The 13,023-nt window shown below is 36.2% G+C and overlaps 1 protein-coding gene across 1 annotated transcript; it reads right to left on the bottom strand.

Annotated features, from left to right (window-relative positions):
• Window positions 1–585: 585 nt before the first annotated feature.
• On the bottom strand, window positions 586–12,544 carry LOC139725114 (proton-coupled zinc antiporter SLC30A2-like). The gene is made up of 7 exons (XM_071636200.1): window positions 12,355–12,544; window positions 8,728–8,874; window positions 6,823–6,976; window positions 4,201–4,423; window positions 2,849–2,954; window positions 2,018–2,152; window positions 586–737 (listed from the first exon to the last, which is right to left on the bottom strand). The coding sequence occupies exons 1-7, from the start codon at window positions 12,542–12,544 to the stop codon at window positions 586–588; spliced, it is 1,107 nt and encodes a 368-aa protein (XP_071492301.1).
• Window positions 12,545–13,023: the final 479 nt, after the last annotated feature.

Genomic DNA, 13,023 nt, shown 5'->3' on the forward strand with positions numbered 1-13,023 from the left:
GGGGAGGCGTCTTTACAAAATTAAAGGGGGGGCGCACGCACCCCTCCCCATTTTTTTAAAATTTCTTTATTCGTCTCCCACCTGGATCCGCCACTGCTGTTTCAAGGGCAGGGGCGGATCCAGGAATTCCATGAAGAGGGGGCGCCTTTACAAAATTAAAGGGGGGGGGGGCGCACGCAACTCTCCCCCATTTTTTTCTGTTTATTTCTCTTGATTTAACAAAACATAAAATGGAGAGGGTGCGTGCCCAGTGCGATTCCCCTGGATCCGCCACTGAAGGGTCTTTGTTTTCACTGGTGGCTTGACTAGTCTCTTGAAACCACTCTTCTCATGCAATATTTACTAAAGCGGGCGGGGTTTTGACAAAGACGTATCAACACCCAGAACAAAGAAGGTTTTTTTTTTGTTTGTTTTTTTGTTTGTTTGTTTTCTTTCTTTTTTTGGTGGTGGTGGTGGTAGTGCAGCGAGTATAAAGGAGTAGTTTGTCTGACAGAAAATGACAATAAATCGGCCTTGCCCTTTCCAGGGTTGGAAGTCGGTCTCCTGGAACAATAATCTATGGGTGTATAGTTATCTACTGAACGCTCAACCCGATCGCGCACATAGAAAGTCCACCCCGTTGTCTGCCGTCTCAATCTGAATCGTGGAGTGGATTAGATTGAACTTGGTCTCAAGAATGTGCCGGGCGTCGGGTAAAATTTTGGATACTTGCACGGGTTGTCCGTCGTAAAGCCGAGCTGTACATATCGACAAGGAAACAAACAAGCAAAAAACAAGAACAATAAGAAACTGTCCAGGAAGAACGGAAACGTAAGAACCAGATACTGAATGGAAAGGCAAGCTGACGACATCGATACTACATAAAATCCAACCTAATTATCTTGTTACAAGGGCAAAAATATAGAGAGTTTATTTGAGTCGAAACTATCAGCTATTATATTTGTTGTTGTTCTCTATCTGTCAAAGTCCACTTACTTGAAAAACAAATTGAACAAAAAGTCGCAACTCTTGATTTTACGTGAGGACTCAAAAAGGTGAAAAGGGTCGGCCAAATTAATCTCGACTTTTTCATATTTTCTGAAAGAGTTATTCTTACTATATATTATTCCTATCATGTTTAGGATGATAAAACACATGGAAAAGTTTGTAAGGTTGTTGTCAGCAGTTTTTTAAAAACTTTTTTTTTTGTAGATAAAATAGTGAGATCAGGTAGGTTTTAGAGGCAACTTTTGATTTCTTAAAAACCCTTTAGAAATTCTTCCCTTTCGACTCTAGTAACTTTTGAAAGGATAAAGCTACTGCTTTGAAAGTTGGTACTATAATCATTGAAAGAATGTGCTAATAGAGGATGAGGAATTTCAGATTAATTTGATAATAACACGTTATTGTTGTTGCTGCGGAGATTTACAGCCTGTTTTTTGTCCCATCCATTACACATCTAGCACAGCTTGGTAAGATTAATCGCTGGAATAGATCTCTTACTTTAGAGTCTCTTTTCTTAATAACCTTTTTGTTTTCCCCAGAGTAAATGTTTTCTTTTCAATGTTTAGATAGGTTAGGAGAATCCATTAGAATTGAGTTTAACATAATTTTAAAGCTTAGAGTCTGCCCTTGAATAAAAAATCATATCCGGCGACCTTATGTTGGTTTTGTGATGCAGGATCACATTAAAACCAACTGTGTTCTTTCCACTTGTGTTGCTAAATCACATTTTTACTTTTAACGTACAGTGTAATATATTTTGTTGTTTTTTGTTTATATTATGTTTAAATTATACTATATACACAATTGACAAAATTTTGCATGAATCTCAGAAAAAATCTATCTTGATCAACTTCATCAAGCCAGTCTATCTGTTTCATTACACAAACACTTGTGCTGCTGAATCATCTTCTTTTTTAACATATGCCATACTTTTCATTTTTTCATTAACATGATATATATATATATATATATATATATATATATATACACACACACACAAATCAAGAAAGAAAGGACTATGTTGCCAACGTACCAAGTACAAGGTGAACGGTGACCAACTGAATGTCGGATGTCATGGACCAGATGCGAAGAGAGTGTACGCCCTCTACGCCATCGATCTCAACCAACCTGCGTCTGACGTCATCAAAGTCTATATGTCGTGGTTTCCCTTTAATAGAAAACATGTAATATTCATGCATACGTGCATGGAGCTACTACAATAAGTGTATATACCAAGTCTCTTGAGCTAATTCAGAGTCAAAGAACCTGCAATTTATAGTTATCCTACAAGTTTTCTACCACAGAGAGCTTACATGATATGACCTTTCGTTGTGGTTAGACATCACTACCATTATTTGCAATTTGTTGAATACACAAAATTCAGAAAAACAGTATTTTTCTTTTTACACAAAGAGCCACAAGAAGTCACAAAGGCAGTTTGAATCAGTGCTTTACCAAGACCTATACTGATTTCATGCAACATAATTTGAATGAAAAAGAATCGAAACCGAATACAACGCATTGTAAAGCGTACAAAAACATGATAAAGCCCAAGTGCACTTTTTAAAAGTAAACGTAAGTATTCTCTCTGATCTCTGAAATACTGCAATAATCTGACCACTGTAAACAGTTATCTGACACTATCAGAACGATTTTTTTTTTGTAAATTTTTGCTTTCATCTCGGTTGATTTTGCTTTCTTTATAATGAGGTATCCACATATATATATCGTCTATCGACGTTATTCAATTCAGCGGCCTTGGCTTGCAGAAAACAAAGAGATCTTGCGAATTATAGGAAAGAGTGAGAAGGAATAAAGAGAGAAAAGGAGTAAGCTGGAGGATTTTAGTGCTATATTTTCTTACCTTCCATTAAAATGTTCGTACTATCTCTGACAATGCCGATGAGTGTAAACAGTACGATGACGCCGAATATAATTGTAAGTATCGGATCCACAATCTTCAAAGTTGGCTATTTGGGGATGAGAGAATAATCATTAAGAAATCACATCGTTTTTAAAACAACGAAATCACCCTTCGAGGTAAAACTTTACTATCTGAAGTTGGTTCATGTTGCATCAAAAGAAAATCATTTGCAGTTTATCGCTGGTATTCATCGAGTTTTCGGGCTCATTAGAAGATGAAAATTATCAACATGTTTGGACACAGGATATGCCAAAATCAGCGGTTAATGAAAGCACTTTGTAAATAATATTAATGAGACGCGTAAAACTACGCAGTACATGAAATATCGCACAAATTATAGGACTACTGATCATCTGTGGCACGACTTTCTGTTCTGGTATTTCAGATAAAGGCAACATAAAAGGTGTGCCAAACAGTTCAGACTGTTGCAGTCACTAAAAAAAGATATTGAAGCCGTATGTCATTGTCTTTGGAACAGTTTGCCTTCTGAATTTATCACTAATGTTACAGTGAAAGAACATTGGTCGCGGGGGTGGCAAGATCTTGTATCTCATTTTTTTTACTTTTTTTTTTGTTTAAGTTGCCGGATTATCAGTTAAAGGGATGGTACAGTATTGGTGGAGATGAGAATTGGGCTTTTAAGTTTTGTTTGTGAGATACCTAGAAAACACTTATGAAATAGTACAGAGTATACCATTTTAAGAGGAGTTTATTTGATAAAATTCGGGATTGGAATGGCTGAAACATCCAAAAACAAAGTGAAACAAAGCGATCGTAATAAAAGGTGGGTCTCACACTTTATTAGGATCGCTCTGATTTGAATATCTTAGCCATTTCGAAACCAATTTTCATCAAATAAACGTTTAATTCCTCATGGAATTACATGCTCTTTCATATTTCATAAGAGATTTCTCATTATCTCACCAAAAATGTTAGAAACCTGAAGTTAGGTCTCAACCAAAACCATACGATACCTTAAAGTAATGTCATGTCCAAAATCCCAGAGGTCTTTAAGGTTCATTTACCTTTGGGAACATTGATTTTGAAATGTTCAAGATATCACAAGAAATTAGACGAATATACAGAGAAAGAGAACGACATTTAGTCATTGTTGAAAGAGCTATGAAATGAATGAACAACATCCCCGCTCATGGACTCGATCACACAAATTAATAAAATCTTCAACTTGTTCAGCGAATGATTAAAAAAAAATACACATGAAAGCAAAGAGTCAAGCAGAACAAAACAATTCAAATAAAAACAGTGGGAGGTTTTTTTCTCCAAGGACGGACCTGTAAGTAGATGATAAGTGAGCCAATGAGGAGACCAAACCCGAAGAGGGAATCACCCAAGATGTGAAGGCAGGCGGCTCGGACGTTCATGTGGTCTTCAGCTCCCTCGGCCGTTAGCGGGCCGTGACTATGGCCGTGACCGTTGGCGTGGTGGAGGCCGCTACGCCCTTCTCCTTCCATAGATTCAAAGCAACATAGACCGCACTGTAGCTGAAGAATCTGACTGTCATTGACAGCCAGACGGATTGACAGACAAACAGACAGACATAGATCAGATTGATAGATAGAAGCAAAGGAAAATGAGAAGAAAGATGAAACAGTCAATCAATCTAGTTGACAGTCTTTAAGTTTCAAAGGAGCATGTCCAGAAGATAAGGAGATAGAATTCGGGTAATTATAGACTGTTTGGACTTCGTCAATAAAACCAGAAAAAAAAAATCTTGAATATTTTTTTCTTGCGGTGACTCCCTATTGAAACTTGTGTTTTACTGAAAGAATACTTGAATCATCTCTGAAAATCCCATACCAAAAATGTGAAAATATTGCTGTTTTGTGTACGGTGCATAGTTTGTTCGTGTTTGGACAGTTTGTCGATATTTTATGATTTTCTTATGTGGTTATATTGGCGGCTTAATTTGAAAGATCCCTCAAGGATATCATATTATTATAGACCCTATTTATATGAAACGAATATCTGAGGAAAGGAGAGACCCAGGATAGAACTTGGAATAATAATAAAAGTGAAGGATCCTCATTGTTGTCATTACAATCACAAGATACTGTAACCTTTCCTGAAACTCATCCCGAAGCTTGTTTACTACCGTATCCATGGAAACGCCCTTCCTATCGCGGAGATATCGTCATTGTGAAATATGACTGCGCATGCGCGATATGAATAAGTTCTCACTTCCCGTTCTACACGAGTTGAGTACGCGAGCTGCACGGGAACTGAAGGGGATTCTCTTTTTACCTAATTACCATTAATGGCTGTATCTACTGAATTATCCATAGTGCTGTAAATAAGACGCGCGTCATAAAGGCTACTTTGCCATATCTCCTCCATGATTCACACGTCAACTGAGGACATCGTGTCGTTCTGATCGCTTTAATCAGCACGCAGGTTTGTGTAGTGGCATGGCTAATGGATAATGTACAGTCGACGTACGTCCCCTCCACCCCACCCCTCCCATTTCCCTGCACGTTGTAAGCCCAAGCAGGAAACGTCAAGTTTCGCCTCAGTTGTTATAATGGCACTGACGGTGTGTCAGAATGGGGTCTTAAAGGACAAGTTCACCTTCATAAACATAAGGATTGAGAGAATGCAGCAATATTAGTAGACCACATCATTGAAAGTTTGAGGAAAATCAGACAATCCGTTAAAAAGTTATGAATTGTCGAAGTTTTTGTGCAGTAACCGCTGGATGAGAAGACTACTGCAGTGTATGAATAACTTGGATGTCACATGCGTACAACAATATAAGGAAAATATAAAGAGAATTTCACAAAATTCCATCTTTTGAAAAAAGTACACATTCCCGTGACTCGTTACCGACAAATGTTATGGGTAATATTATTCCCCCTGCCTTTAGAAAGAGTCAAGTCAAGTGCTCTTTTATTATGCGAAAAAAGTGAAAATATGTCGAATTTTCTTTTACATTTTCTTTATACTGTTGTACGCATATGACTCACAAGCTGTAGTAGTCTCCTCATCCAGCGGTTCCAACACAAAAACTTTAAAAATTCATAACTTTTGCATCGATTGTCCAATTTTCCTCAAACTTTCACTGATGTGTTCTACTAATATTGTTGCATTCTCTCAATCCTTATGTTTATGAGGGTGAACTTGTCCTTTAAATTTCAAACGCATTGTAAATACGCAAACAAACACAACACAATCATGCTCACACGAAAATCTGCACATACTAAACACACACCCAGACGTACAAACAGTAACCATGGTAACAGACCCTTAAGATAAGTCTTTTCTCATAGGAGAATTTGGGCAGGGGCTAATCACTTGGAATATCAAAATAACAAAGTCGTTAAAATAAAGTGACACTGATTGAATAAGTTCGCAGCATGAACATGATTTCGATCAATTCATAATTTTAGCGTTAATGCTCTGTTTTGGGAGCAGATATACACTGTTCCTCATGGCAAATGATTGTAAATTGTCATATCTGTCAAAATACCAAAGACGTGATATATCTGGCGATTCGTTGGAATATCCGTTTCGTTTCGTTTATTTCACTTTCAACAAAGATTGCCAATGTGCAAACATAGCACGAGAAAAAAAGATGTGAAAATAAAAACAAATATTCCCAGTAAGTCTATAAACACAATGAATTGAGGAAGAAATAAACTAACGTATTTATATGCTATTTACGGTGTAATGTTGAAAATAGAGGGGAAGCTAAAAAGCAGAGCTTGCAATATGCTTTCCCCTAAAAACCCAAACGAAAATGTAATCATGTATGGGTAGACAGAAGTATAAATACAAAGTGACTGAAAAACACATTGAGTTTACACCAGATAAATAAACGATTAGGACGAAAACAGAAAACACAAAGATACTCATTCATTTCATATTTCGTGGTGATAGGAAGGAACCGACATACTTACATAATATTTCCCACAAAGTTAATGACGCTGATAATGAGCATCACCTCCCCGTCGATATCATAATCCTTTTCTATGATCCTCTTCACAGCAAAGTATGTGAGAACTACAGCTAGTCCAAGCGAAAGAATGACTGAAAACAGGGCGCCTAGAACCTCTGCGGAGAAAAAATGAAAATATTCATCAAAGTGAATTGAAATTATATTTCGATATAAAAATGAAGCAAATCTACATAATGGCTAATCATACATTTGTACCAAAAGTACCGAAATTTGTCACGCTGCTTGACTTGCTTTGATGAGTGATCGATTCAAATAGCAATCAAGTGTTGTATTAAAAACTCCATAGACTGCGAAAAAGATGCGTAATAATGCAGGTCTATATTTCAACTCAAAACAACGAGGGACTATAACTGTTATTAAACCTGTTATCAAAACTGCTATCAAAGTCTGCGTTTTCGTTTTTTTCTTCCGATCACCCTCCGGGTGACCGAATACATTATTTATCTTAGCGTTTGAACATGCTATAATATAAAGTATCAAGGAAATGTTAAAGCTAGTACATATACAAAAAAGTGTATACACATTATTATAAACACCACTATATATAAACAAAACAACAACAACAACAAAAAAAAAACATCCCCAAATCGGATGAAAAAGAGATGAACGGAGGCTGTAGTGGGGGAAAGTGGCTCACACATTTTTAATGGAGCTGTATTTTCTTTGTGAAAAGTTGTTTTCTCAAAATTTTTTGGAAACCTTCCTAGTCCTTTGTTCACTTAAGTGAGTGACTAATCAGGCATAGTTTAGACATACTTGGTTTAATCATGATAATGGAGTTATTAAGTGTCTGTATGTCTCTTTCAAAGCCATACATTGTCATTACAATAATAATATCAGATATAATTTTCGATTGAAATAAATAAGTTTCATGCTTGTTTCATGTTAATGATAAATGTTTTGCAATGATATGAAATTGAAGTACCATATATACAAATGAAATAGTCCTGACTTGGTCACTAAGACTACGAGGGCCACGTACAAACATATTTAGCAACATAATTGTACATAATGTCAAGAGAAAATGAGATACTGTGAAATGTACATCCACACATTCCGCAAGTGGAGAAAAGCATAGCATTGTTCCATCTACCAGGTCTATTATACGTTCAACCGCTTTTTTATAGAATCAACTGAGTTCATTTCATTTCATTTCATTTCATTTCATTTCATTTCATTTCATTTCATCTATTTCATTCTCATTTTTCTTGCAACAAAACATAACACAAAGCAAATCAAAAATTCAATCATAAGCATATATACATTATAAAGTATGACAATCAATGTTTAAGGGAAACCAACTATACAATTGTTAACACCTTTAAGGACCTCTTTGCAATTCATCTATACGTATGCAAATTTTCCGAATTGAACATTCAATTCAAATTCAAATTCAATTCAAACTTTATTTTCACTTTTTCTTTCCAACAGAATGTACAAGAAACAATATTATGAGTTTGACATGGGAGTAACAATATATACATAACCAGACAGGATTAACAACATGTTCATATCTACATAATCAGTACAAAAAAGATACATACATTCTATACACACTCTACGAAAAAAAAAGAAAAAAGAAAAAAAAAACATTGACCCTAAGAGGTTAGATTAGTACAGGCTCTAGAGACATAAATTTCACTGTAATGTTTGTATTGTTACATTATGTCATCAGTATTCATGGCATTAGAGGACTGGTGGTAGCTATGTCCAATGTGATAGTAAAACGCCTATTTCAATTCCATCAAATACCATCGATGTTGCATTTGTTCGAAATAGCGATGCTTTTCCCCCGGCGCAGCGCCGCACGCCGCCGACAGAAAATAAGCAGGCAACACCTTCTTACCCGCCCGTAACCAGCCGTAGGTGAATTTTTCAGAGGTAGGTCTCTTGGCCAGCCAAATCGAGATCAGGCTGATGGCGTATGTAGCAACATCCGTCAAGAGATGCCCCGCGTCGGCCAGCACGGCTAGGCTACCGGACAGTATACTCCCTAGGGAAGAGACGGCGCGAAGATGATTAGGAGGCTCGATGATTGAATACGTGAGTTGATTGATACAAAATACGTACAGTTAGGTAGTCAAATGAATTTAGATAGAAAAATAGATGGGTACAGAGACAGATAGACATCATATACCTTCAAAGACAAAGATAAATAAAAGGAGAGAGAAAGAAAGTGGTAGAGTTATTGACAAAAGAATATGCAGATTTGAGTTGAAAGTAGTAGTAGTAGTATAAGAAGTTGAAGTAGCAGATAACATAGCAGCAGTAGTAGAACTAGACGTAGAAGTAGTAGTGGAAGTAGTAGTAGGAACAGTAGTAGAAGTAGTAGTATTAGTAACAGCAGTAGTAGAAGTAAAAGTAGTTGTGGCATTAGTAGTAGTGGTAGTAGCAGTAGAAGTAGTAGCAGTAGTAGTAAGAGCAGCTGAAGTAGTAGTAGTGGTAGTAGTAGTAATAATAGTAGTAGTAGTAGTAGTAGTAGTAGCAGTAGCAATAGTATTATGTTCCCGATAAGACAATGAATACAACTAATGAATTGCTTATATTTAGCTTTATCAACTTGACAATGCTGATCTTCCATCATATTCATGGGGTCCATTTGTTTGGACAAACCACTACCACCAGTAAAAACAAATAAGGCTTTTAATATTTAGGCAGATCTACGCATCACACGTCACCACACAAGTCATCAGATACACTTTTTTTAATGCAGAGTTAGAATTAACTTCATACTATTTCAAAATGAATGGCTATACAGACAAAGTAAAAAGCAGAAGAATGTACATACTATTGTATTTTCTTTTGCAAATTTATCACTTAACTTAGAAAATGAAATCCCCAACGAAGGACATGTAAAATAAAAGCAGATCCAGATTTGTTTTTTTTTTTACTTTAACTTCATTTTTGATACCTAAAAACAACAACCAAATGAAGAAGCCGCTTAAAAACACATTGATACAGAAAGAAGGTAAACACAGATTTAGTTTGATAACCTTATTCCTGATTCGGAAAGAAAGGATGAGATTGATTCAGCCTAAAACTTGTGAAGTGGAACAAGAGCATTGCTTTTTTTTTCACCAGAAATCAAGGAGATACACTGTCTATATTAGCTTACAATATGGATGATTATTCACGTTTAAACAAACAACTGTGCAAGATGATTTTCAGAATAACAAAAAAAAAAAAAAAAAAACACGAAACCCAAACAAAACTTTAACAGCTGAAAGTCCAATTTTAGAAAGATGGTCCCACTGACTTTTTTTAAACATTCTAGTATGTACTAAAGAGTGTACTTTTAAAGATTACATATTATTCTTCGTTTTGTGACAATTTGCTATAAAGGTTCAAATGCAAGTTCAATTTTCATGATTGATTCACTTTTTGTTCACTTTTTTCATGTTCACGAATACATTTGTGTTTTTTTTTTTCGAGGGAATACACTCCGGAAAGTACTTATATCCACGTATACGAAGAGTTCCTTTCCCAAGATGCTTAATCCATGTGCCATCAGTTTGGACTTTTCAACAGAAATGTATTCATCTTTAATAGCGGTCCCACACAGTAACCTCTTCAAAAAGTAGACATTCTTGTGAGAATATGGCGAAATCAGGCAATGAAAAATGAGTTTGGTTCCAAAAGGTGCTAAATCCATATCTGTTTTGTTCCAAAACTTTAAGACATCTTTTCTTCATCGTATGATGGGATACTATGGACCATAATCATTGCATGGAAACTCTCAGAAACACTTGAAGGAAAAAAAAAGCTTTTTTTCCCCTTACCATCAAAAGTTGATTTAGCACCTTTGGAAAGGAACTCTTCAATGTTACATGCACATGGGATGCATGGTTAGTATGATAATGCAACTTTAAAGCCAGTCTCACAAAACAATCCTGATTAATAAAACAAAAACAACTACAAAAACTGGAGGAACCAACTGAAAAGCAACGTGGGTGAAATATGGATATATCCACTAGACCAACACCGACGAGTCATACATCCCACGAGTTCGACATTGAAAACAGGTCCATGAGTCATACAGCCCATGAGTTCGACACTACGCAAATAAAGCCCATGACATCGACACTAGGTGAAAACAGCCTACGAGTTCGACAGATAAAACGCGGGGCTTAAAGGAGACCTCCGGATGATTTTCAGATTTTGTACATTTCAACAACTATAAATTAGTTATACTGAGGACAGAGTTTCAGAATTTGTGATAATTGGGGTGAAGAATGAAAACAATTTCAAAGTTTAGACCAAATTGCAATGAACAAGGATGATGACGTGGCAGAGTCACCATAAGAATGCATGAGTTGGGGCTCAAGGAAGCAGAACAAAAGAAGAACGCATGCATAGATTATACACAGGTGAACTCGCAAGCAAGCGGTATTGTATTGGAATTACACTGCTACATTTTTGAAATATGTGAACCTCCTATGTCATCATCCTTGTTCAGTGTAATTTGTTTAAGGTTTTTCAAAGTATTGTTTCTCTGCGCAAGAGACACAATACATTCCACAAATCTATACATGGAGCTGTTGATTTATATACTACATAATGTGAAATTATAAAAATCGTCTGGAATGTCCCTTTTATGTATCGGTCTCGTGGGCCTTGTTAGCTTAGTGTCGAACTGATGAGCTGTATGACTCGTGAGCTGTGTAACTCATGGGCTGTATGACTCGTGAGCTGTATGACTCGAAGGCTGTATGACTCATGGGTGTCGGTCTCGTGACGTGCACCCGTAGAAATTATACCAGAAATATATTTGAGGGCAAGATAGATAATACTATGATGAAAATGGACTCGAATCTTCTAACTTTGAAATGAATCTCGGGTCTTCCATTGATTTTGTAATGTATGTAAAATAAGACCATCAAAATAATTAAGTCTTGCGAAGAGAGGGGTATAAAAACCAAAAAAAAAAGTATTTTCAAAGCATCTTGGAAGTACACGGTAAACAAAACTTGATATTAACCATTCAGACAATCCCTTCTCATATCATTTGACTAGAAGGAAAGGACATTTCAAAATATTATCATTTCCCGTAAAATCTGTCTTTTATAGGAAAGGACATTTCAAAATATTATCATTTCCCGTAAAATCTGTCTTTTATAGAGCCTGCCCGAGTCACAGAATAAAGCGATTTTCTCGTATTTCTATAATAATCTGTATGAATGCACTAAATTATAGGCCTACACTGCATTTTTGTTTCCCGAAACTCACCTCAAAGACTGCTAGAAAGCAAGTAAACAAACAAGGTTTTGAGATTTTTTTGTTTGTTTGTCTTTTTAGGTGCAAACAATTAAATTCAATTGCAGGCAAAAGCAAGAGAAACTGACAATTAAGAACTATCCATGATCAGTGAAAGGGTCGTTAAAAATGCGTCGTAAAAAGCGAAATGTTTCAATTAACTTTTAAAATGTATTTTGACCAAGTTAAAAGAGTCAAACGGACATCCCGACGAACCTACCGACGACTTCAGCCAACAGTAGTAAAATGCAGAGAGTCATAGCGAAGAGGAGTCTGTTGCGCGCACCGCGCAGTCTGCTTTGGCGCTCCATGTTCAACGGATTCTCCGGACTCTCTCTTGGAGACTCATCCTCGACGAGGGCGCCATAATTCGACTCTCTTCCACTGCGCAGCTTTTTCAAATCCGCCATCTTTATTCCTCTGGAACAGGAAGAGAACACAAGGAATGTGATTCTGATTAGTTCAGATTTGCTAAAGAAGATTCTTTAATGAGTGTCGTAACTGTGAAATCTCGTCTTGATGAAATCGAGATTTTCCATGGCATAGAAAAAACCGAAAAAAACAAACAAACAAACAAACAAACAAAAAACAACTCTCACATGTTTCTTACGTATGTCATCCAGATATTCACTACATTCAAATATACATAATTCTTACGTAAAGGTCACATAAAACACACAGAAAAGTAAAACTAACATAAACACAAAATAAACATAGACATGATAGATATAATCACAGCGAGGGGGTATCTTTACAAGGACACATACACAAAAATACACATCAGTATGAATGTAATATACTACAGGTGTTGATTACGGAGAAAAAAAAAAGCAATGCTTTGACACAGTTCTATGACTTCTTTTGGTATTGCCTATTTTTTAACTTACAA

The sequence above is a fragment of the Diadema antillarum genome, unplaced genomic scaffold (assembly GCF_040938485.1).
Source record: "Diadema antillarum isolate AM-2024a unplaced genomic scaffold, OU_Dant_1.0 seq00000015_RagTag, whole genome shotgun sequence".
Classification (NCBI taxonomy): Eukaryota; Metazoa; Echinodermata; class Echinoidea; order Diadematoida; family Diadematidae; genus Diadema; species Diadema antillarum.